The 27,686-nt window shown below is 37.8% G+C and overlaps 1 protein-coding gene and 1 pseudogene across 3 annotated transcripts in view; both read right to left on the bottom strand.

Moving 5' to 3' along the window:
- sdk1b (sidekick cell adhesion molecule 1b) overlaps positions 1–27,686 on the bottom strand; it is a 328,241-nt gene that overhangs the window by 35,329 nt on the left and 265,226 nt on the right. For all 3 annotated transcript variants that reach the window (XM_065254359.2, XM_065254358.2, XM_065254357.2), the window contains 6 exons: positions 24,325–24,562; positions 23,036–23,151; positions 20,637–20,826; positions 17,064–17,162; positions 7,444–7,638; positions 6,894–7,095 (listed from right to left, as the gene is read on the bottom strand). In XM_065254359.2, the coding sequence (XP_065110431.1) occupies positions 6,894–7,095; positions 7,444–7,638; positions 17,064–17,162; positions 20,637–20,826; positions 23,036–23,151; positions 24,325–24,562 (1,040 nt within the window). The remainder of the gene's footprint in view (positions 1–6,893; positions 7,096–7,443; positions 7,639–17,063; positions 17,163–20,636; positions 20,827–23,035; positions 23,152–24,324; positions 24,563–27,686) is intronic.
- Positions 10,456–10,572, bottom strand: LOC135736155 (5S ribosomal RNA; annotated as a pseudogene).

A 27,686-nucleotide genomic window follows, 5' to 3' on the forward strand; every position in this document is an offset into this window, starting at 1 on the left:
GGTAGAGTTTATCAAAGTGGGCCATCAGTGCTGTGTGTGTCTGTGTGCTTGAATGTTTGTGAGTCAGCAATTAGGGTTTTGAGAAACAGGTCTGTAGGGGTGCTTGTGTCATTGTGGCTGTTTACTTGTGTGTGTGTTTATAATTAGGCGTTGAAGACAAGGACTGATAGTGGCATTTCTGTTTTAATAGCTGCAGGCATTTCCTCCTCTGAGAATCAAGATGGTTTGAATGCAAACATCCTCTTGGTTGAGAACGTTCGCTTCGTACAGAAATGAAAGTGTGATATATTATAATTACTGATTTTCAACAATCTACTCACAGTGTTTTAGTCGCTCTTTTCTGTGATTAAATGTCTCACTTTACCTTCTATGACTTGTCAAATGCCTGAAGAAACATTTGAATTAGATTTAGCAATTAAAATGTTTTTATCATACCCATAACACACTGTTAAGCTAACAGGTGCACGTTAGCTTAGCACGAATGTGTCGCCACAAACTGCAAGTCTGGAAAAAAACTTGTTCGATGTTCCTGATTCTCAGCCTGTGGATGTTTTTTTTCTGCTAAAAGGGAGTTTGGGAACTTACAGTACAGCACAGATGACAATAGGTTAACTCGAGACAGCGCAAGCTAGCATGAGGGTAAAGCTAATCTATTTTATTACACGGCTCTCTGGAATGCTTGATTCTGATTGGTCAGTTGAGACATTTGCAGGTTCGTTCTTTTCAAATAATAACCGCTCCAAAGTAATAACGCATAGCCGGTACTACTTTTGTGTTTAAAATCCCTCCGCGCCAACAAAGATTACCGTTTGGCGCCATCTTGTGACAAAAACTGGACAACCACAATTAACATTGAAAAATTTCGACATTTATTTTAACATGTACAGAAAAAAAAGGTCGATAGATTTGGACAATTCAAATGGCTCCTCAATTAAGACGAAAAAATTATTACGAACAACAAACAACAACAAGACAGAGAGCTTACTGAGACTAAACTTGACAAAGTAGAGCATGACAGCTACGTAGCCAACACACACAAAAATACAGAATGGGCAATAAAACGTCTCAAAGACTGGCTAAGAGAGAAAAAAATGGAGACAGACAAGTATGAAGCAGAGGATCTTAATAAGGTATTACGATGCATCTGTGCAAAGTTTCGCGAAAGGATAAAATTTTTAATTTTAAACAAATATGCTAATAAAATGTTTCAAATTCATATTCATGTGCAGTTTTTTTCCTTATGTGGCAGGTAGCCGTGTAATAAGCGGGATAATGTGCAGGCAGCCGGTAGTTATCGCGAAAAAAGCCCCGACAGTGTGATCAGGACCCGACACGAAGCGGAGGGTCTTGTATCACACTGAATGTGCTTATTTCGCGATAACTACCGGCTGCCTGTACATTATCCCTTACATAGCGATGACGCTGGTAGTGACGATTCTCTTAAACCAATCAGTGATCTACAGTGTTTTCGCGTCACGTTTTGGTATCAGCTCGGCTCCCTTGGAACCCCAACCGAGGTGGTACTAAAAAAAAAGTACGTATACTACGTATTGTACCCAGTGGAAAAGCCCCCTAAAGTAAACTGACCTGACCCAAACCGTGGGGTACAATGCAATGGAAAAGCGCCATAAATTGACCAATTAGAGCAGAGTAGGCTAACGAAAGGTGGGATTTAGACAGACTAAATCTTTGAACGGCACAAATTGTTTGGGGATCTCTGAGATATTAAATTTATATTTTCAAAAGATGACAGTGTTTTATGACCTTGCATAAATGTAAACATTTACAATAATAGAAAGCAGGGGCGTTGCTAGACATAAAGCTCTACTGGGGCACAGGCCCCCCATTTTTTGCTGACTTTTTTTTTGAAAGCCTGCTGTGTGCAAGAGGTGTGCAACACTTCTATACAATGTCCTTTGCTTAACCCACTATTCTACAGTGCAAAAGATACATATATACAAGTGTAATCTTCATTATACCTAACATTATTAACATGTTTGGAGGCATAAATGGCATAACATGTTTGGAAATAATGACAGCAGAGAAATATTTTCTACATTATACAATGATAGCAATGATTAATAACTTATTTTTGCAAGAATATTTTAAGAAACCAGTCATTTTATGACTGCTATACTAAATACTCTCAGTCATAGTTACTGCTAACTGTTTGTGTTATGTCCTAGAGTTAAATATTAGTAAACTTAATATTAATTTCATATCTGAAAATACAGAACAGTATAACACATACATCTGTTGATTTTCTCAGCAACAATGCAATTCTTTAGACTTGACAAGAGGTTTTCCTGAGATTTTTCCTTTAATGTTTGAGACCTGACAGGGTCAGGATGTAGTTTGTCCATCCTCCCTTAAACGTTTCATCTCTCCTTTCTTCTTCTCTTTCCCTGCTTTGCACAAAACATTTCTGATGTCCATCTACAGAAGCCAATAATGATCGAGTCAAAATAAGATTAGCATTATTATTTAGAAACTTACTTTAGTTTCGTTATGCTTTCATAAGCACTCGCGTGGCGTCACCTTTTGAATGCGGTTGTGCGCGGTGAACGCAAACGCGCGCGGCCATGGATACGTGCGTGCACGCATCAATGCGAATGCTTCGTCGCTTTTACAAGCCTAAATTGAGTAACTACTTTGCATAAAGATCCGTTTTTGCCGCGATTGTCTTTGTAAAGGATTGCACTAGTTAACTGCTAAAATTTTAACTTGAGATTTACACCGGGGCACAAAAGATTTACACTGGGGCACGTGCCCCAGTAAAAGGGGTCTAGCGACGCCCCTGATAGAAAGCTTAGAAATTGGACCTGACTGGCACTTTAATTAATTCTGCCATCAAACTGGTATTTCCGAATGACCTATGGCCGGGATTAAGCGGATTTTAAGTGCAAGTATTTGATGAACATTTAATATTTGCCGAGAGGATTCGGTAAACATCACATTTTTATCTCATTTTTGACAGAGATGGTTTTAGAGGCTTTTGCATCGGAGCTTCTCACATATACAGCGTTCAAAATCATCTCTGTGGGGTGAAGATGCCTTATATTAAATGTCAAGAAAAGATGATTAAAATGACAGGCATGATGGAGGTGGATAATCAAGGGGTTCTGAATTCAGGAACGGTTCCACTAGACAACAAGTTGAGAGGAATTGTGTTTGGTGGTAAGCATCTTCTCAAGTGCTTTAGCTCAATAAATCTTTTGCCTTAATGCATGTGGACGTTTTGAGACGTGAGCGAGGAAGACGGCGCGAATCAGGCAGATGACGGTAAGAAGAACAGGCAGGTGAAGGAACATGCGGCGTGCTGAAGGATGGAGGGCAGAAAACAGGTTAGCGAGCGGGTGGAGCTGAATGGATGTTTGATTAGATATGAGGCCACCTGATGGTCAGACTGATTATGATTGCAGTCTGTCTCTAACACACTCACACTCCGTCTTCTCTCTCTCTCTTTATTCTTCTATGTGATGTCTTATCTGTCACACTGGATGTCTGTAGTATAAAATGTCTTACAGGTTTATTTTTCAAGAGATTTCAGCTTTGGTTCATTCAGTTTTATTGTGAGCTGCACTTTTAATATCTATGCACAGTGCTCAGTTCATGGTATTACCATGGTAAAGTCATGATGTCAGATGGTAATAGAAGATAGTGACACATTATCATATTTATATAACTGTACACCAGTGGTTCTCAAACTGGGGGCCAGGGGGGGGCTCAGTTTTATGACAATTTATAAAATACATTAATTTATCATAAATTCTGTGTAATTAAACTTCAAAAAATAAGGCTACCAACCAACAGCACTGCATTGTATAATTTAATATGTTTTGTTTAAAGTGGACATCTCATGAAAATCTGACTTTTTCCAGGTTTAAGTGCTATAATTGGGTCCCCGGTGCACATTTTCTATCAACCTAGAAAAAAAAAACAGTAACTTAGTTTTGGTAAAACTTAATCTTAAAACCACAGCACTGCCATTTAGTGCAGAGAAAGAGAAAGAGAACAAGAGAGAGAGAAAAAGATGTTCTTAATTGCATTGGAACTGTAAACTGTTGAGGTCCAATAAAGTCCGCTATATGGAGTAAAATCCAATCAACATTTTGGATGACATGGGGGTATGTAAAATATCACAATTTTTTTTTAAGAAAGTTGAGTATTCCTTTAAAGGCGGGGTGCATGATCTCTGAAAGCCATTTGAAATCACCTAAACAAACACGCCCCTACACCAATAGAATCTGGACCTTCGTTTGATAGAACCGCCACACACATACGCAACCCAGGCAAAAATGTCGAATAGTTGACCCGCCCTTACAAGTGTTTTTTGGTATTCTGCCCGACTCAACAAAAATCATGCACCCCGCCTTTAAGCTTTAGAATGTTTGATGTTATAAATTTTCTTTGGGGGGCAATAAAGAAGTGCAGCAGGGGGGCCCGCTAAAATTGTTTTAGACTATCAAAAGTTTGTTGCTGTTTCGAAATAGTTAAAACTTGTAACTTGATATAAGCACTTCTTGTATTATTGCCTCCCTTTGTAAGTCGCTTGGATAAAGGGGTCTGCTAAATGTCTAAATGTAAATGTTTAAAGCAGGGGTTTTCAAACTTTTTTGTCAGCCGAACCCCCTTGACCTAAATTATTTACTAGAAGTACCTCCTGAGTTTTAAGTAAATATTTGATTTATTTAAAATCACATTTGCATGTTTAACTCTTTCGCCGCCATTGACGAGATATCTCGTCAATCAAGAGAAAACACTTACCTGCCATTGACGAGATTTTCCGTCTTTCCGCAATACCGCTATTATCCACCATTATTCCGCAACTTTTTAAACCCGGAAGTATTGCCCTATGGCAAGCGGCTGCATGTCCGTGTCTGTTTTAAAGATCGCTCTGAATGGGATCTCTATGAAAAGTCCGTCACAAAAATGGAATTATCTCTGCTTTTTGCTCAAAATGTGGTGTTTTTGCAGAAACCTACCCATATTCAAAAGCTTATTACAAAAGAACCACTGAAGGTAGGATGAAACGTTTTTTTTTTGTTTGAAAGCAGAGGGTCTGTTCTTTCATTTGGTATATTGTATGTTTATTAAAGAAGAACATTTTCTGGAAGGCATTAAACTTTGGAGAAAATCATGAAAAACGCTGGCGCTGGCTGGCAACTTTTTTTAAAAACGCTGGCAGTGAAAGAGTTAAAGGAATAGTCTACCCTTTTGCCATATTAAACTATGTTATTACCTCAACCTAGACGAATTAATACATACCTATCTTTTTTCAATGCGTGCACTGTACAGCGCGTCGTGAATGTGTTAGCATTTAGCATAGCCCCATTCATTCCTATGGTACCAAACAGGGAAGCCACCAAACACTTCCGTGTTTTCCCTATTTAAAGACTGTTCCATGAGGAGTTATACCAGTAAGTATGGTGCCACAAAATAAAACTTTTTTTTGGTACCATAGGAATGAATGGAGCTAGGCTAAATGCTAACACATTCACAACGCGCTGTACAATGCACGCATTGAAAAAAGATAGGTATGTATTAATTTGTCTAGGTTGAAGTAATTACATAGTTTAATATGGCAAAAGGGTAGACTATTCCTTTAACCTAAAAAAACATGTATTTTTAATTCAAAAGTTTTTTATCAGTAGTATTTTACCCAATTATTGTCAGTATACCTCTTATTGGACCTTCATCTGGCCTCCATTTTCTTTTTTTTTTTGGTACTAAAATTTATTAATCGTATCTGTCCGAGTTTCTGACATATTGTTGTGTTGTGTATTGGTCACATAACATGCAGATTAATCAAATAAAAATATATATTTTGTTAGTGTTTTTTTCCAGATTTTTATTTCTAAATTATTTATTTACATTTTATAAATTAATTTTAATTGATTCATGTCTCATCAACTTTCAAACCTCCTGAAATTCCCCAGCGAACCACCAGGGGTTTGCAAACCACAGTTTCGAAAACATGTTTTACAGTATGATCAGATTGGTTGTGCAAGTCATTTTAACTTATGCTGGGTACACACCAAAAGATTTTTTACATCTTATAAGATTTTCAAAATGTGATAGACCACAAACATGAGTATAAAAATCCTAGATTTAACCGTTTTATAGTGTGTGGTGTGCCATGATGTGTCAAAGACAGCACACCACACAGAAACGTTTCAAAAAAAGTCTCGACTGTGATATAAGACTTCAGAATAAGCATGGCGGACGATATGCAGGAAGCAATTTCAGGGATAGTGTTTAAAATGATTTTCACAGAAAATTCAAGGGAAAAAAAGAAAAGGGTTTGGGTGAAGTCATGGAGACATCGGGAACATGTTCTGTACAAGTTCACTTTGCATCAAATTCACTTTGTGCTGCGCCATGACTATTTTCGTCTCCCATCATCTCACTTTCTGATTGGATATAGTTTCGTTTCACGTGATAATCTCAATAGCGTGCACGTGTTTGTCTTTGGGGTTCCCCAGCATTAGTATTTTAAATTCTAACTAGTCTCGTCAAAATTTAAAGAGTAACTAATTTTTTTTACAATGTACATGGTACCTCAAGGTTTTTTCAGTGTACTACCACAGTGCATGTCCAAAAACAAATAAATGAATAACAATAAAGCATGGTATTACCATGGTACTTTTTAATTTTGTTTTATTGTGCAATACAAAAGTTCATTGTTAAACCATATCTTCAGTTATTTGCATGTCAGACTACTAAAATCCAAACGTACCACGACTGTACTCTGTATATTTAAATGCATGCAGCCTGTTGGTGCTAAACAACATTATGCTATAAATAGTGAAAGCTCATGTTTGTGTGTGCATCAGTCAGTGCCTCACAGGCAGTTATGACTAATCAGGGAGAGATATGTGTGTGTGTCTTACCTATCCACGTCCCAGGAGGTGTTGTTATGACCGATGGAGGACGTGTGGATCTTCCATTCTCCATCTGGCAGCTCCGACGTCTGCAGGGTGTAGTAGCGCACAGGGGACGACCCGTCCCCGCCCGCCGTCCACTGAAGTCGAAGCTTACGAGACTCCACCCCTTTCTGCGGCACCGTCAGCCGGCGAGGCGGCTGTGGACGGTCTGTGGGAAATTCATAACGAGATATCACATATGCGCGTGTCTTGGGGCTAAACGGGCACGGATTGGGCTCCAAAGGGCCACATGGTGATTTGGTGGTGCACTTTATATGCTGTATGATTGGCGTTTCACATGGACAAACAGATCATACAAAATCTGGGTAAAAATACAGTTTTAGATAGATAGATAGATAGATACTTCATGAACCAGAATCTTGATGTTATTGGCCTGGTAGACCACTTTGGACCCAACATAAACCAGCTACCATGCTTTAAACTCAATCTTGATCACCTTAAGTCGACATGAGTTATTTCCAGCAAGCCATTAGCAATTCCAGATGTTCTTTCTTACCTCTTTTCTCCGTTGTTATGACGACCGCTTCCTCCGCTGATCCCCAGCCCTGCTGTGTGCGTGCTGTGATTTGAAATACGTATGCAGACTCTGGGCTCAATCCCGTCACTGTAAACTGCCGAGCGTTGGACCCCACCTCGACCGTGGTGAACTTGTTGGGATCATTGACATCCAGTCGGTAAGAAATCCGATAACCTACAGTAACAAAGACGAAATAAGGTCAAAGCTGCTGGAGTACACATAAGTAATCCTTTGTCCGGCTCTGGAATAACATTAGGAAACTTCTGGTAGGCATTAGGCTGAATTTGTAACAAAGTTTGTGAGTTTCGATTCTCTGGAAACACATACTGATGAAAAACGTATACAGTAGCTTGAATGCGTAGTCACTTTGTGTTGTTAAAGCATCTGCTACATGCATAAATGTATTTTTTTGTCTTTGTGTTAAATATGGCGATGACTAACTAAGGTCTACTGAGAAGAAACAATAACCAATGGTTAAATAACATATATTTAAAGCATACAACACTTTTTTGAAAATATGCTCTCAAAGTGGCGTAATAATCAAGGATTTTGCTGCCATAACATGACTGCAGCAAGCACAATGATATTACGCACTGCCCGAAAATAGTCCCCTTGGTTACTTTCAATAGCAGGGGACTATTTTCAGGCAGTGCGTAAAATTACTACGCCTGCTGCAGCCATGTTACATCAGCGAAGTCCATGATTATTACGCCAGAATGAAAGTATAGTTCCTAACCAAATCTGCCTAGAAAATCGCAACTTTTAATTTTCCGTCAGTCTTGGCACACAATGTAACTACAGAAGAGTCAAGTTTTAAATAGGAAAAATATCCAAAGTCTTTGGTTATTTTTTTGCGCGATGCTAATGGTCTAATCAGATTCAATGGATTATGCTAAGCTATGCTAAAAGTGCTAGCGCCAGACCCGGAGATCAGCTAAATGGATTCCAAAATGGTAAGAATCAAATGTTTAACTCTAGGGGAGCTGGAAAATCAGCATATTTTCAAAAAAAGTGGAATGTCCCTTTAGCATATAATGATTTATCCTGTATATGCACTGACCATGGATGTCTAATTTGAGTTAAATACCTGAAGTCATTATGTAAGTTTGCAACAGAAGCCCTTCTTCATAAAAATTAATAATCCTCTTCTAACCACCGACATGGCTCATTTCATTTAAATGTAGACGCTACGACCAAAGTGCCTATGAACGTTTTTATAGTCTACAAGCATGTTTTAATCAGAAGATGTTTTTGACACGTGGTGGAAGAAAGTACAGCGTTTTGTAAAACGTAGGAACCCGGTGACGGGCCATGAGAGTTTTTTTAATCTCTGCCACATGGGGCGTGCACCGTTTGGTAGGATTAGCACGGCGCTAGCCGAGGGTGCGATTTCAATTCAATGGAAATCTCTGTCCTCCGTCTTGTCTTCTTAGATTCTCATTCACCCTTTCTTTCCTTTTCCCGACTTATTAGGAGGCCATCGCTAACCCAACCCAAAAAAAGCCCAGAGGGGCCTATGCAAAATCCTCTTCTTTTCTCGCTTGTTTCTGAGCTCCTTCTTTTGATGGTATTTCTCTTTTGTGCGTGTTACGCTAGGGGCAGGAATCAAGTATGCTTTATTCCCTTTCCTTCGATGTTATTAAGAGTAGCTGGGTGTGGAAATGGAGAGACGAGGGCGAGGGATAAAGTATGGTCATCTGTTCAATTGTTCAGGCTTTGTTTTCTTCGTCATTCATCATGCTAGAGCTGTGATCCATGCCAGGTGGTTAGGTACTCATTTTTTAAAGTCTGGGTTGCCGTGGTGAGAGCAGTAAGCCGTGTAATTGGTCGAATCGGCGGCCCTTCAGTCAGGAGCATTTTATTTGTGCGCCCTGTTACCACAGTGATCACTGATCCCTAACCACAGGACACATTACAACGGACACTCAATAGTAAGAGAGGATAACACAGAAGAGGAGAGAAAAAGAGGGAAGAGGAGGTAAAAAGAGAAGAAAGGAGGGAAGGATAGAGAATGAAAGAGGAGATGAAAGGAGAGGAGGGGAGAAAAGAAAAGAGAGATTGGTCTGCCCATAGCAAATATATGTACAGCAGCCCGTCCACATACTGTATAGCTTGTATCCCTATGTACACTATATTTACAAAAATATTGGGACGCCCCTTCTAATAAAGACGTTTATCTATTCCAATAATAACAAATACATGTATTTATGCTTTTTTATTTTTTTGTATTTTATGTATTTATTAATACCATTTTAAAGAATTTAGTTGCAACAGGTTTGGATGGGCCTTTTTCTGGTATGACTGTACCCCTGTGTACCCACTGCGAATATATTGAACCTTGCTTTGTGCAAAGGATATTATCATGTTAGAATAGAAAAGGTCCATTCACAAACTGTTGCTATGAAATTAGCAATTAATTCTCTTGAGCAGTGGTTCTCAACCTTTTTCACTTCAAGCACCCCCTATTGCCCAAAACAATATTTGAAGCCCCCCCCCCACTCACTCTATTTCTACTTAATAGAATATTCTAGATGTTATTTCATTACAAAAATAATAATTAGTTAGTTACATTTATATAGCGCTTTTCCAGTGCTCAAAGCGCTTTACATATGAATGGGGGAATCTCCTCAACCACCACCAATGTGCAGCATCCACCTGGATGATGCGACGGCAGCCATATTGCACCAGAACGCCCACCACACACCAGCTTATTAGTGGAGAGGAGACCGAGTGATATAGCCAATTAGTATGAGGGATGATTAGTAGGCCAATGGGCAAGTTTTGGCCAGGATGCCGGGGCACACCCCTACTCTTTTTCGAACGACATCCTGGGATTTTTAATGACCACAGAGAGTCAGGATCTCGGTTTAACGTCTCATCCGAAGGACGGTGCTTTTTTTTGACAGTATAGTGTCCCCGTCACTATACTGGGGCATTAGGACCCACACAGACCACAGGGTGAGCACCCCCTGCTGGTCTCACTAACACCTCTACCAGCAGCAACCTGGTTTTCCCAGGTGGTCTCCCATCCAAGTACTAACCAGGCTCAGCCCTGCTTAGCTTCAGTGGGCAAGCTGTCTTGGGCTACAGGGTGATATGGCTGCTGTAATAACCAAACAATAAGAAATAAAGTGATTTTTGGCTGTTTTATCTTATATTAATGCTTTTTTTGGCCTTTTTTCGAATAATTTTAAGTTATCTTAAAGGTGGGGTGCATGATCTCTGAAAGCCCCACCCCAATAGAATCTGGACCTTCGTTTGATAGACCCGCCCCACACATATGCAACCCAGGCAATGATGTCGGTTGGAAGACACACCCCTTACTGCTGATTGGCTACAAGTGTGCTTTGATACTCAGCCGCTTTTCCAAAGTTTTTTCAAAAATCATGCACCGCACCTTTAAGGCCCCCATGGAAACCTGGCTCCCTGGTTGAGAAACACTGTTCTAGAATATAATTATGTCAGGGTTCCCACACTTTAGTTTACTTCAAATTCAAGGACCTTTCAAGGACTTTCCAGGTCAAATACCCTCAAATTCAAGGACTAAATGTTACATCGTGTTACCTTTTAAGATACATTATTAAAGTTCCCTTTCGAGGGAACTTGCGCTGCGTCACTGCGGTGACACTTTGGGGACGCCTCCAGGGGTAAGTGCGTCTGAATGTGTATATCAAATTCAACCAATGGTGAGGCTTAACAACAAAGACAGGGTGATGGGGGAGCCAGAAAGTATATCGCTATCTGAAATATTGCCAAAGACGGCATTACAGGGACGCAGGAAGTATGGCAAGGGAGACGCAGCGTCTCGTTCCCTTCTCAGGGAACAACAGTTACATACGTAACCCGAGACGTTTTCATTTGTCAAACACAACTATGCAAAAAGCATTTTGGTATGAATCAACATTTGCATACAGAAGATATAAGCATTTAAAGCGAACGTGCTTAAAAAGTCTAGAAATATAATTAAATTATTACACTACACAGGGAATAATATGGATTTTTTCCAGAAAACTTCTAGTATAAAATAGATTCAAGCACTTTCAATGACCTGTATCTATTTATGTATATTTTCAAAAACTTCATAGAGCCTTTAATATTTTCCCCCAGATTCACAAACTTTCAAGGATTTCATGGACCCGTGGGAACCCTATATGCTTTTAAGATTTACACCCCAATACTACCCTATATGCCCATTTAGGGGCAAATTTACTAAACAGGGCAAATAATAAAAGCACAAATTTCTGTGGGTGATTTACAGAAAAAATCTAATTAGTGCTGTTGGTTAGTAGCCTTATTTTTGTAGGTTTAATTACAAAGAATTTATGATTTGAATTAATGTATGTTATAAAATGTCATAAAACTGGGGTCCCCCTGGCACCATCTCGTGGCTTCCAGTTTTAAAACCACTCTCAAGGGGGTCGCACACCGGACGTGCAGCTCAGCGCCACGCCATTCTAAAAAAAATCGAACACATTGTTTTCTATGAGTATACGCACACCGGCGCTGACAGGTGGCGCCTGTCCGCGGCACCCAGCTACGACTCAGGAAGTAGCTCAAATACCTGTTGCGCCACTCACATAGTTTAACATTAAATAATATCATATTTGTTCCAAATCATTAACGATTAACATTAGCCGCTAATGTATATTTAGCATTTTGAAGTAGATGCTATCTGACTAAAGGCCGCGGTATACTTTTTTTCCGTGTCCGCGTCCGGCTCGCGCGCGCACGCGTCCGCGCAGCTTTTCGAGTATACTCCCCGCGGCTACACGCGGATGGCCGCGTTCGACACTATACGCAATACAAATGATTTCTTATTCAAATTATTAGTCTAACAGGCTGTCAGGGCAGCACTGATTTGGCGACATTTAAAGTACATTAAAACATTAGGATAGGTGAAGAAAAGTAACTGATCCACCATTGCAAACACAGTTTAGAACAAACAACAAGACAACAAAGAACAGGAATCAAACAAACATGCTCCACAGCTTTCTGTTCTTGGAAGAAGTAAAAGTTAAAGAAGAAAAACGATAGTGTGTGTACAAATGCTGTCTATTTCCTTTGAATAATTGTTTATAGTGGAGTGCACTGTCTAAATATTTTCACGCGCATGCGCTGTTGTACGCGGACTGTCCGCGCGGTCTCAAATTTTGGGCTGCACGCGGCCGGCCGCGGACCCTCTTGATGACGAAAATGACATCATGCGGACGGCGCGCATACGCGGCGTCCCTAGTATACTTTCGGCTTAAGCTCTTGCTATTTAATATGCACTTCCGGTTTACGATACCTCCGAGTTTCCTAGACGCGACTTGACATTGCGCGTCCAATGTGTGACCCCCTTTAGGGTACAACCCCAGCGACAGAAAATGTACAATTTTGTACAGTTCTGACAGGATACAAGTGCATATGCAATAAGGTCAGTAGCAAAAACAACTATACACTACTGTGTGTCTTAAGTAAATCCTGACAGTAGTTTATTAATTCTGGCCCATAGTGTACAATGTTTCATTTTCATAAGTTATGCAAAGTTATTTGGCACCATGCCATTCACTAGTCTTTCTATGCTGCAAAGTTTACGTAACAAAATGCACACTTTCTATTATGCCAATAAATCTCACTTAAATTGAAACTGTGAAAAAAATACAATGAAATAGGTTGACAATGAATGAAAAACGAACGGGAGAGAGAGAGATAGAAAATGAAAAAGCATAATTATAAGAGAGAGAAAGAATGAGTACAAGAGAGAGAGAGAGAAAGAAAGATATATTAAAGGGTGTAGTGAAATGAAACACAACAAGACCTCCACCAATCAATATTCACCATCATCATCTCTCGCTTTCAATACATTCCCATTGAAACTCATCTGAGAGCCACGATGAAAGGTTAAACTGCAATAAAACAACAGTAATGTATACGCGCATTAAACCAGTGGCGGCAAGTCACGTCTTTAATGCAATACAGACATGATCCAGTTCTGGCCTTAAATGGTTTATGGATTTGATGACTGAAATCTACTGAAGGTCACCGCTTCATTCGCACTGTACGGACAGACGCGCGGTAATTGCGAGAGCAATCGACTGCTGTTAAGCGCAATCACAGAACAATGACATACACTTTGTGAAAGTCACATTAACTGCAAATCCCAGTGTATGAAATATATTACAAAGATCTGAGAGGATAAAATGAGCGTTGGAACACTGACAGGTCCGCTCTGATTGAAGATCTGCGGCTCGTATCGCTCAATCCTATAGGGAACGATTGATCCAATCAGATGGGAGCTCTGTGTGCGAGCGTGTGCACGATGGAGACAGAAGGCAGGAGATCATTCGAGGTAAAGAGGCTTCACATTTATATCACTATTAAAGGATTATATGATCCATCACGGGTGGTTAAGTGTCTATAATCCAGTCATCTATAGCCGCACACTAGCGCCCGAATGACCCATAATCTTGACAACGGCATAACTGAGTCGGTATAATCTCATCGCCGTTTCAAAATCCCAATACATGAAAATCTCGTAACACACATACACGGGGTTTGGAAAGGCAGATGTGCTGTACAACAAGTTCAGTCAGTCTGAATCCAATGCAACACTTCAGTGTTGACTCTAATAGTGATGTTTAAATGTGCTTTAATGGCCCAGTTGGCAATGGTTACAAGCAAACCTTGTCACACTTATAAATTCAGTCATTATTCTGTGTTGTGAAAAACATTTATTATGTTAAATAGCTTAGTCAAAGCAGTATTAAAACACTGCATTTTTATGTAAATAGTAACATGTGTCCTGTATGTGGACATGTACACTGTAAAAAAATCAGTACCTGTGGTTGCCAGATAACCTCATGTATCATGTAAACAACTTTGCAGTTAAAAACTAAAAAAAAATAAGGTGTGTATTTAATTAACTGTTATATACGTCTGTTAATATAAATCTCTTTTGTACTTAATAACATATGGCTTACCACCATAACACAAATGATAAAATGGATGGCCACATGCCTAATCAAAGTTTATCACAAGTGGCCTTTTCATAGATTGTTGCTAATATATGTAGAGATGTGTGAGACTAGTTGACTAGTCAACTAAATGGTACAGCTGCTACTAGTCCCCTAAAACGAGTGTTGGGGGTAACGCATTACAAGTAATGTGCATAACGTAATAATATTACTTTTCTGAAGTAATGAGTAAAGTAACGCATTACTTTTTAAATGTACACATTAATATTTGAGTTACTTTAAAAAAAATAATGCAAGTTACTTTTTTAGTTTAATTTATTTGATTTAAAAAAAAAAATGTACTGAACTAAACTAAACAAGGCCTGAAAGAGATCAAGCCTCAGTCAAGAAAAAGTAACGCAAAAGTAACTTAGGGCGTTTTCACATTAGCACTTTTGGTGCGCACCCGGGTTCGATTGACATCAGAGTTCGGTACATTTGGATGATGTGAACGCTGTCTTCCGAACTCGGGTGCGCACCCGCGAAACGTACTCGAGTCCGCTTAAAAAGGGTGGTCTGGGGTTCGTTTCATGTGAACTCCAGATCGGTTCGCTGCTAATGTGAGCGCAATCGTACCAAATCGCGGAAGTGAACCGCTGTTAATTACGTATTATATGGAATGTCCCACCAAAACAGACGTGTGTGTTTGTGTGCGTGCACTTACCTTGACAACAAAATGCATAGAATGCTTGCTTGACTTTTGTTCTTATTTTTTTAAACCTTTGGTTTTGTTTTCAAAGAAATAATACAGAAACGCACTTTTGTCTGTCTGCCGCAAACATACTAAAATCGTTTCGATGACAACGCGGTCTGTCCGCCGACGTCAATTTTTGCGGAGGCATTCAGATATCATCTCTCTGCTTGCAGTTAGTCAATCACACTTGTCGTCTTCTCATTTACAGCGGTTGCCAAGCAACATGAGAACGCGCCGGCTGCAGCTTGATGATGCAAGCGTACCGCGGTTCGGATGCAAAAATAATATGTGAACACAGTCCATGGGGGGCATGGGGAGGGGGGAGCAATCGAACTCGGGTTCGGACCAGGCAATCGCACCAAATGTGAAACCGTCCTTAAAGTAACGTAAGCCTTACTTTCCATGAAAAGTAACTAATTAACAGTTAATTAGTAATTACTAATTAAAAGTAATTAGTTACTTTTTTGGGAGTAACTTAATATTGTAATGCATTACTTTTAAAGGTAACTTTCCCCAACATTGTCTAAAACAGTATTTTTTTAAATTGTTTAATTTCAAAATATTTTAATTTAGATTAAAAACATAATTTTAAAGTAACACATTAAAGTGAAATATTTAAAATATATAAAAAATTATTAGGGGTGTGACGGATCACAAAACTCACAGTTCTGATCACAATACCATTTTTAGGGCACGGATCGGATAATTTTTTTGGATCACCCAAAAAAAAGAGGGTAAAAATCACAAAAAATAACAAATAAAAAATTACATTTATAAAAAAGAACAAAGTTGCACATTAAGCAAGGTCTAAAATTAGCATTAGGTGCAGAAATCAAATTAAAGGAATAATAACGCTGTCTTTATTGTACAAATTAAATTTTTTTTTTTTGAGCTACAGAAGTAATTTTTTCTTTGTCTTGGGTTGTTTGATTAACATTAATGACACAGACTTATTTATTGAGGTTACTGTCTCTTTAAGATATGCATGGACACTAAAGACATCAACAAATGTTTTTATTACGAAAGAATACTGTGGTATTTCGAGATCATTTTGTTTGTGTGTCCTGAGAAGAGAGACTTCATCGAGTCTAATAAGCAGGGAGGAAAATTATCCTATTAAGTTTGGAGCTGGCGCATCAGAACATGTTAAAAAGCATAACCTAACACGAGCGCACCACATATTTATAATCTTTATTTAGCTGCAATAATGATGGGATGGCTGTTTATTTAAAAATAAATAAGATGCACGTTAAACACGCAGGTTTTTGGACGGTTTTTATTTTATCTTTTAGACTAGTCGACTACAAACTTTTTGTTTAAACCAGTGGTTCTCAAACTGGGGTCCGGGCCCCCAGGGGGGCCGCGAGATGGTCCCAGGGGGGCCCCAGTTTTATGACATTTTACAAAATACATTCATTTATCATGAATTCTGTGTAATTAAACCTAAAAAAATAAGGCTACTAATCAACAGCACTACTTTGTATAACTTAATATGTTTTGTTTAATTAAAATGTTACATTTTAGAACAGTTTTTGTCATAACTTTTCTTTGGGGGGGCCGTGAAGGAATGCACCGTACACAAGGGAGGCCGCACACGGAAAAAGTTTGAGAACCACTGGTCTAAACGACTGCTAAATTTGTCGCAGCGCACATCCCTAGACATTAATTAAACATAAACAAAAATAAAGCATAAATAAAATACAAATAAAACACAATTTACTGTAAAATTAAAAGTAATGTTTTGTTAAATATTCTGCAGCCCTAGTATATGCATATAGAGTAGATGTAGATGCATATGCACATGCATACAGTTCTTTAAATAGGATAAAGCTATTGGTATGCCCTCTTTTGTACAGCTAGCTAACCATATATATGTGTATGAGGGGTGTGAGGTTTATGGTTTCTCTTACCCATAATAATACCATTTGGCTCGGAGGGAGGCTGCCAGACAACCCTCACAGATGTGAGTCTCACATCTGGAAACACCAACCTGACAGGTGGACCAGGAACTGAGAGAGAGAGTGAGAAAGAGAGATACAGTGTAGTATTTAAAAACAGATTACTGTAGTTCACATTTTTACATGTTTTTTATGAAGATCATATTTCAAACACTTCAAAACATCTGTTTGCCAGGCCTAAGCTTTTAACTCAGCCACGGCAAACAACATTTTAATCTCTTCATACAAATACTCCCTGTAAACTTAAAATCCATAAATATAAATATTAGTGATTTATAATCCCTCATCAAACACATTTAATTCTGCTATTGGACACTCGGCCAACAACACTGCTAATCCACTAGTTTTGATATGTGCATGTGTGTGAGGAAAGAGACTAGGAACATAGACATCCCAGTATCCCTTGTATCTCTGTACAGTATATTTTAGACTGAATGTCGTTCCATTGAGCCGATTAAGAAAAATGACAGAAATGGGGCATTTGTCATTCTGCTGGCGAGACTCCACAGTCCACATATAAACGCTGTCTCTCATTTAAAATGGGAAGATGGCAGCGTTTACTTCCCTGTGCTGTGGAAAAATATTGCATACGTGCAAGCACATATTTCTTCAGAGATATGTCCCAAAAGAAATTTTATTGCTCAGAGGTCGCTCTTTCTTTACTCAGAGGACTCTCGGTAAGGTGAACTGTCAAGAAACATCTGCATCATTTCTCAAAGAAAATAAGATATTATATTCTGCATAAACAAAATCAAGCCTGTTTTCAAGAACGTATTTTTTGCATTTTCAGAATGTCTAAAACTATTTAGAAAATTGTTAAACAACTATATAAAAATTAGGGCTGTAAAGCGATTAATCACGATTAATCATGATTAATCTCATACAAAATAAAAGTTTGTGTTTAATGTGTTTACATATATATATATTATATATATATATATATATAGAAAAATTGTATTCATATAAATGTTATTTATATATATATTTTTTATTTAAATTTATAGATTATTTATTTAATTTAATTGATTTATTTATTTATACAAATGTTTAACATTGATGAGTTATCTGTGTTTACATATATACATATATCCCTGTTTCTTCATATATGAATTTATTTTTTCCTAAAATTACAACTACACAACTTAGAAAGCATAGCTTGGTGAATTCATATTAAAATCCTGATTTCCGATTTTATACTTTGGTATATTGGCAAATCTGTGTACAGTTTAAGACGTTGTTGAGACCTCTGCTCACACTTTAAGACACATCAGTCAGGAAATAAATCTGAATAGCACAAGGCCTTTAACTTATTTCCACCATGTCATCTCATTGCTGTCTCAACTGAGACATGAAAGGAAGCTCCTTGTGATTTTATCTTTCCTGTAGGTCAGCAAACAATACATTTAGAGATATAGAGGTGGTTCATACAGGTGAATAAAGCGAGGGTGAGGTTTCATGCAGTAAGGGCATCAGGAGGACAGGCGGGTGTATGAGCACACACGTGTGTCTGGAGCCATGTGGGAGGTAATGCCAGTCTAAATGTCGGGCACAGCTGGAAACCAGCAGAGCATGAAGCAGCACATAACTTTGCGTTACCATTTTGAATGCGTGTGTACTGGTGTGTGAGTGTGTGGAGGAACATCTGCTAAATGGGTAGCTTTCACTCAAAGTCTAATTTTGACCCAATTTATGTGTGGACATCAGCCTTATCTCACGGGAATTTGCAACACCGTGCCTACACCGGACACGACAGCGGACGTGACAAAAGAAGAAGAGTAATCCAGTGTTTTGGATGTGACATTTTCAGCCCAAACTTGAAATATAAATTCCTAGAGAATGGATGTTTTCACAATATATTGAACTATCTGTTAATATTTTAGTCCTGACAAAAAATAAAAATAGCCTATTCGGGTGTTTTCTATATTAGATGTGGGAAATATACATATGTTATGGATGTGACAAAAAATACCACATACTTTTTAGAAATTCTGTTACTTAAATTGCACAAATGCAAAGCAATAATACCCAACAAATGGATAAACGATGACTCTCCGAAGAAAATAAATATTTCTTTAAAGGATTAGTCCATTTTCTTAAAAAAATTCATATAATTTTCTCACCACCATGTCATCCAAAAAGTTGATGTCTTTCTTTGTTCAGTCGAGAAGAAATTATGTTTTTTGAGGAAAACATTGCAGGATTTTTCTTATTTTAATGGACTTTAATAGAGCCCAACACTTAATACTTAACTCAACACTTAACAGTTTTTTTCAACGGAGTTTCAAAGGATTCTAAGCGATCCCAAACGAGGCATAAGGGTCTTATCTAGCGAAACGATTGTCATTTTTGACAAGAGAAATAAAAAATATCCACTTTTAAACCACAACTTCTCGTCTAGGTCCGGTCCTGTGATGCGCCAGCGCGACCTCAAGCAATACGTCAGGATGTCAAGAGGTCACGGATGATGTATCGAAACTACGCCCCAGTGTTTACAAGTGAGGAGAAAGAGGACTGTTTGACGTTGTTGTATGTGGAATGATACTAATTAATGTCTTTGTGTCAGTTTATTGTTTACAATGGTCCGCAAATGTGCGCGGTCGCGCTGGCGCATCACAGGACCGGACCTAGACGAGAAGTTGTGGTTTAAAAGTGCATATTTTTTATTTTTCTTGTCAAAATGACAATCGTTTCGCTAGATAAGACCCTTATGCCTCGTTTGGGATCGTTTATAGCCCTTTGAAACTCCGTTGAAAAAAACTGTTAAGTGTTGAGTTAAGTATTAAGTGTTGGGCTTTATTAAAGTCCATTAAAATGAGAAAAATCCTGCAATGTTTTCCTCAAAAAACATAATTTCTTCTCGACTGAACAAAGAAAGACATCAACATTTTGGATGACATGGTGGTGAGTAAATTATCTGGATTTTTTATGTGACATTTCTCCATTATAGACGTGACGAGTCTGGAAGCTGCGCTTACCTAACTATGGCACAAAAAAGTTAAAATGCTTTAAAAACTTGCAAGCGTATTTAAATCAAAAAAATTACATCTGAAATATCAATATGCTTTCAAATCTTTGGTAAAACATGTGGTATGGTCAGAACCGTTTATAGACAGTTTCATGGGACGCTCGTGCGGTGACGTGATACGCGTCTGGTCTGAACTTTACTTCTGGTTTCAGACTTACTAAACTGAACTCTTGAACAAATACCTCTTCAAAAATAACAAATGTTTTGTTTTCCTAGGTAATCTACATACCTAGGAATTAACCTAACCATCACTGGCGTAAAAGCAGTACAAATGTGATTGTATGAATTCATATGAATTAGCAATCTCAAAAAAAAAAACTTAGGAGTTTCCATGAGATTGTGTTGTGCACATACATACACAAATGTGATTTGTTATTACCATTGGGAACATTAAAAAAATTGGCCACGGGGCTGCACAATTTGCTGATTGACATGCGTGACTCTGCATTTGTTTAAGTAGATTATGATGCACATATGCACAAATTGTATTTGTTGCTTACCGTCTTCCTTCGTTCTCTCAGTTGTTGGGGGAAGGCTGGGTGGTCCTTCTCCTACACGTGTAAACGCAAGCACTTGGACTTCATACACGATGAATTTACTCAGGTCCCGCAAAAGAAGAGAGTGAACCTGATGCCCGTTCACCAGCTGAACCTGGGGAGCCCGCCCTGAATCTTTCTCTTTGTATAATACCTAGTGACAGAGGGAAATCATTTAAGTCACACAGAAATAGACAGCATGTTCTAAAAACTCAAATTTTGTGCTATAGACATAAATGATGGATCAAATCATGCTATAAACTATCATGAAAACTGTAGAGAAAGGCTTTCGTGACTTAAAGTGACACTCCACATTTTTGAAAATATGCTAATTTTCCAGCTCCCACAGAGTTAAAAATTAGATTTTTATCATTTTGGAATACATTCAGCCAATCTCCGGGTTCTCCAATCCATTGAATCTGATTAGACCATTAGCATTGCGCTAAAAATGACCAAAGAGTTTTGATATTTTTCCTATTTAAAACTTGACTCTTCTGTAGTTACAACATGTACTAAGACCAACGGGAAATTATGTAAGGATATGGTAAGAAACTATACTCTCATTCGTAATAATCAAATAAATAGTCCCCTTGGTAACTTTCAATAGCATGGGACTATTTTCTGTGTATTCACTGTGTAATATTATTGCGCCTCCTGCAGCCATGTTACAGCAGCAAAGTCCTTGATTATTACCCCAAAATGAGAGTATAGTTCCTAACCATATCTGCCTAGAAAATCGCAACTTTTAATTTTCCGTCAGTCTTAGTACACAATGTAAGTACATAAGAGTCAAGATTATAGATATCATTAACATGTACTAAAACACACTTACAGACCAAAGGAAATGTAAAATCGTGAATCGAATAATAGGTGCTCTTTAAATGCTAAAATCTAGTTTAAATTAGAAGATTCACATTTTGCCTATTTTTGGTCCTGACTTTAAAAGCAATCAATAATTCATTGTTTTTTTTAATTTCCCCACTTTTTACAGTCTTAGCATTTTATCAATCGGTTTCTTCCTATGGTATGTTTCAGCAATTTCATGATGTTGCATCATGTCACCCTAAGAGTAAAAAACTTGAGAAAGTCCTAAAAAAGTAACAGCTCACATGGTTTTCAGCTTTATACAGATTATAGATGTGTTCGGTATGAACTTGATATGAACTATGTGCATCAAAGCAAGATAACCAGAAGGACCTTTTTTTAAGTTGGGTGCATGCCATTCGTTGTGGTACTGTAGGTGTTTTTGGCTTACGACCCAATGTTCAATGTGTACTACTTTACCTTCGGCAACAGTTATTTTGTTTTGCTACACTAAAAAAGGGCAAATGCACTTACAACACAATTTAATTGCTAAAATTGTCTTGCTAAGAAAGAGTTTTTTAAGAAAAGGGCATTTTTCAGGACCTTGCAAAGTGGATATTTCTATTTTATTTTTTAATCCCCTAGTCTCCATGATATTCTGGTGCTTCCTTCAAAGTAATTCTTTAGGATGTTATCATCCATCAGGCAAAAAAGTACTTTTCTCAACAAGCCACACCATTAGGTACACATGCCAAATTTTTTAATACCTAGGAGGATTAAGGGATTGATTTAAACCCCAAAGTATGAGCAAGCAATAAAACCACAGCTAATATATTAAATTCCCATTTTCCCCCCAAAATCTCCACATCCAATAGAAATTCACTCAAATTAGTGTTCAGTAGGCATAATTCCTGTATTTATCCTTGTTCTGTGATGTAGACAACAACATTTTGGTTGGGTCTGTAATGCCTTAGAAGCTTCCTAAAAACCTCTCTGAGAAAGCTATATCAGGGTGGGGGATTTTAAACATGTGGTTTTGCACCTATTTGGTGTCCCTTCGGGCTAAACTGGCAACCTCATTATGACATGCAAGAACTTGATTCTGATTGGCTGCTTTTGCTGTCACTCAAAATAATGTAAACTTCGCCTTCTTCAGAACACGGACAGACCAAAATTTTACAGATAGAAGAGCACACCTCGTAACGCGACTCTCCATTTCGCCTTGAACTTCACAAACACTGCTGCAATTTACTTCCCATTGGAGTCTAGAGGCCGGATGTATGCAAATTATTTTGAAGGGGAGGGAATTGAATGATAGTGGGGGGAGTCAGATGCAATTTATGTAACATGTATCCGTTGTTCAGATTGGGCCATTTTCTGGTGGACATTTCTAAATGAGGGATTTCTATGAAATGGAGATGTTCGGAGCACTTTTTGTATGCTCGTAAATGTGGGTAGACTAACATTATTCAACTAAGACAAGGTTAAACGTTTTTTTTTTTTCATTCTCTGTCACCTTTAAGGGTGTTAATGCATTCCCTTTGATGTAGTTACTGTACCTTATATCCAAGGATTTGGCCGTTCTTCTGGTGTTCAGGGACTGAAGCCCAGTTGACCAGTATACTCGTGGAGCTCATCGCTTCTGCGCTCATGTTTTCTGGAGCCCCAGAGGGAACTGCAAATTCACCATAAAATCAAAACTGAGCATTACTTTTTTTGAATACTTAAATGTTTATGATGATTTATCTGTGCATGTCAACTTTTTTATTCATAATATTTAATAAAAACCCAATTCTGAAATCATATTTTTTTCTATTTCACCATGAAATACGCAACAATATGGAAGAAAAGACCAATCGCTATAAGCCCAATAAGGCTTATTTGTGCCTTATGTTCCTGTGATTTTAGCACAGTTGAGGACATAGTTAATGTTTAATGAGTAAGTAAATACATTATTATTATTATTATAATACAAGCATCAATGATGTCACCAAATGTTCATATAATGTATAAAAATATTATAAAATATTACAAATACTAGCCTAACTGTTAGAAGTTACAAGATAAAATGCATTTTCAAAATGTAAATGTTTTATGACTTATCAAAGCTGTAAATAACTCTTATGCTAATAAAGGGAAAGTTCACCCAAAAATAAAAATTCTGTCATCATTTTCTCACTTCACTTGTCATTTTGTTACAAACCGATCAGAGGCCCCATTGACTTTCATAGTATTTTATTCCCTACTATGGAAGTCAATGGGGCTTCTGATCGGTTTGGTTACAAAAATTTTGTCATCATTTACTCATCCTCATGTTGTTCTAAACCTGTATCAATTTATTTTTTCTGATGAACACAAAAGAAGATATTTTGAGAAATGATGGTAAACAAACAGCAGATAGTGACCATTGACTTCCATAGTAGGAATAAAAACATATGATGAAATTTAATGAGTACCGTCAACTGTGTGCTTACCATCATTTATCAAAATATTTTCTTCATCATTTATCACAATACTTCCAAAATATTTTTTTCCTACTATGGAAGTCAACGGTCACTATGTGCTGTTTGTTTACCACAATTTCTCAAAATATCTTCTTTTGTGTTTATCAGAAAAAAGAAATTCATACAGGTTTAGAACATGAGGATGAGTAAATGATGACAAAATTTTCATTTTAAAGTGAACTATCCCTTTAAAAGTGACAACCACGGGTGATCCATTTGTAAGCCTAGACATCACACTTTTTACTATTTTGTAACATAAACCAAAAAAAAATCTTGAATGATTATTTAAAGACTAGATCCATCAAGCAAATAGAGTATAAAGGAAAGTTATCCAGATGTGTCACCTGATTCTTTAGTTTTGCCGAGCACTGGATTGCTCCAGGGTCCAGAGCCGATGGCATTGAAGGCCTGAACGCTCAGCTCATACTCCATCCACTCCTCCAGATCCTCTACCGTCATCTCTCGAGACAGACGTTCATTAACCGTCTCCATCCGTGGCTGCCCGAGCCCGTCCGACCTCCGAGCGCGTACGCGGTAGCCCACGCTTTCAGGATTTCCATTGTAAGCTGCTTCTGTAAGTGGCTACATGAAGATGAAGGGAACGACATGGAGATGGGTGATAAACACAGAAGTATCACCAAAGTAATCCACAAGCCTTTTAAAGCATGATAGCTTTCGTGACAAACATACCTTAATTTAAGGCCCTATTCACGAATCTTGACATCCCAGCTGTCCTTGACATGTTTATAAGAAACGGTGTATTGTGTGAGTGCATATGTGCATATTTTCCTTGTGTGCTAGTGTGTTTATGCCCGTGTGTACATGAGATGAGACTTATAGTCAGATAAATTGCACTTCAAGGTCAAACTTATTGAGGTGGACAGAAATGCTTTTTTCTATTCAACACATCTGAAATAACCAATCTTTATTATATACATGCAGGCGATGCACTCAGCACCCACCTTAAAGGAATAGTCAATTTTCTTAAAAGAAAAATCCAAATAATTTACTCACCACCATGTCATCCAAAATGTTGATGTCTTTCTTTGTTCAGTCGAGAAGAAATTATGTTTTTTGAGGAAAACATTGCAGGATTTTACTAATTTTAATGGACTTTAATAGAGCCCAACATTTAATACTTAACTCAACACTTAACAGTTTTTTTCAACGGAGTTTCAGAGGATTATAAATGATCCCAAACGAGGCATAAGGATCTTATCTAGCAAAACGATTGTCATTTTTGACAATAAAAATAACAAATATACACTTTTAAAGCACAACTTCTCGTCATGTAGATCCGGTCGTGATGCGCCAGCTGACCCCACGCAATACGTCATGACGTCAAGAGGTCACAGAGGACGAACGCGAAACTCCGCCCCAGTGTTTACAAGCGTCTTGAAAGAGGACCGTTCCTACGTTGTTGTATGTCAACTGATACTAATTAATGTCTTTGTGTCAGTTTATTGTTTAAAATGGTCCGCAAATGTGCATTTTATATATGTAACACGTGACCTCCCTACGTCACTACACATTTACGTTAAGTCGCGCTGGACTTGACCTAGACGAAAAGTTGTGGTTTAAAAGTACATATTTTTTATTTTTCTTGTCAAAAATGACAATGGTTTCGCTAGATAAGACCCTTATGCCTCGTTTGGGATCGTTTATAGACCTTTGAAACTCCGTTGAAAAAAACTGTTAAGTGTTGAGTTAAGTATTAAATGTTGGGCTCTATTAAAGTCCATTAAAATGGGAAAAATCCTGCAATGTTTTCCTCAAAAAACATAATTTCTTCTGGACTGAACAAAGAAAGACATCAACATTTTGGATGACATGGTGGTGAGTAAATTATCTGGATTTTTCTTTTAAGAAAATGGAATATTCCTTTAAAATAAATAGGTATGAGCCTACAAACCTTTGAAAAATGATAATAACTGTATGAATGGGGTGTTGAATGTTTTCTTAAAAAAAATGTGTAGCTCGCAGAAGCGAACTTGACCAAAAATTCAAAACGTAAATTTCTTTATGTTTAATGCTCTCCCATCCCTGTATGCTCGTGTAGCTTAACTGGTTAACATGGCATATGTAACAACAACATCAAGGGTTCGATTGCAAGAATAAACTGCATAGCTTGAATGTGCTATACTGTACATTTATCTGGGTGGCTAGATTTTACAATGATCTAAATAAATTAAAACTAACACAGGCATCAAATAATGTGCATCAAACAGAGAGGATGTTCCTTCAGCTCTTTATGAACGTAAATTAAACATTTCAAATCGTCCATAAAGCATCTCAGCACTGCTTTTTATTGGCACATGGCTCAGATATTTTCCAGCAATGAACGCCAAGGGTTTGCCCACAGTTGCTTTTCTAGGGTTGAAATGCTTTTTTATGAAATGTTTATAGCTACGCACACCGACTGCTTTTAAAGCATTTCATAAAAAACGCTGGGAATTGTGGCTAGCTGGGAAATCAATTGCATCAGTGATTTTAATAAATCATTATTCAAATTCTTGTGGTTCCAAGTTATTTTTTAATACGGCATTACAAACCAAATACTGAATTATGCCCCCCAATACTGGGCTTTATGTTGTGATAAAAGACAACCAATATAAATTAAAACCATGTTATATGTAAAAAACGTAAAAAGTAAAGTATAACATGTTAAAGAAGTTCCCATGTTTTCGGGACTCACAATTTTTTTATTTTAGTTTTTTAATAAGAAATAAATATGCTGGCACAGGTATAGTACATTTATGCCTACAAGCATTTAAAAAAATTAAGATCATGAGAAACATTTTAGTTAAATGACTCTAATGCTGCTGGATATTTTTATTCACACACACACACACACACACACACACACACACACACACACACACACACACACACACACACACACACACACACACACACACACACACACACACACACACACACACACACACACACACACACACACACACACACACACACACACACACACACACACACACACATATATATTTATGTTCTCTTAAATATAAGTTTAATGTGCAGAAATAATGTAAGCCATTTGACAAAATAAAATCTAAACACAGTCGAAATCATTTTGGAGGTCACTGCCACGTTTCCACGGCGACTAGTGATAAAGTACATCTTATTGGAAATCCTTTTCATTAAAGACATTAAAACTTGAAACACTTCAGTTACTTGAGAATTGTAAAAGTATAACCTTATCTTTAATGGCAGCTACATGAAAGTTTTAGAGCGAGCGTAATAAATTACTGTACCCAAGAAATGCATTAATCTGCTATGTGTCCCCAGGGTCATTTTCGGCATCAGTACCTCACAAATGTGTAGCAGACGTTTTACAGAAGTCGTTTTTTAGATTAAATGGAGTCCTGCCTTATGAAATGACAGCCTTCATGTTTTGTGCCTTTACAACTCAAATTCTTCGATCGCTCTTCAAGCTTTGAAAAGGTGAGAGGGGAAAAAAGGAGAAGTGAAGGAGAAAATAACAGCAATTACATCTGATACTGACAGACGCTACGGCTCGTGATAGCAGGAAAACAGAGAGGAAAAATAAGCTGTCAAGCGCTTTCGCCTATTTCCCCTGCCTATAAAGCAGGCGCACAGAAGCGCAACAGACTGCATTTGTGTCTGTATCTGATTGCGTTTGAGTGTGCATGTGTCCGTATCTGTTGTGTTTGTCTATTTATGATAA

The sequence above is a fragment of the Paramisgurnus dabryanus genome, chromosome 4 (assembly GCF_030506205.2).
Source record: "Paramisgurnus dabryanus chromosome 4, PD_genome_1.1, whole genome shotgun sequence".
Taxonomy (NCBI): domain Eukaryota; kingdom Metazoa; phylum Chordata; class Actinopteri; order Cypriniformes; family Cobitidae; genus Paramisgurnus; species Paramisgurnus dabryanus.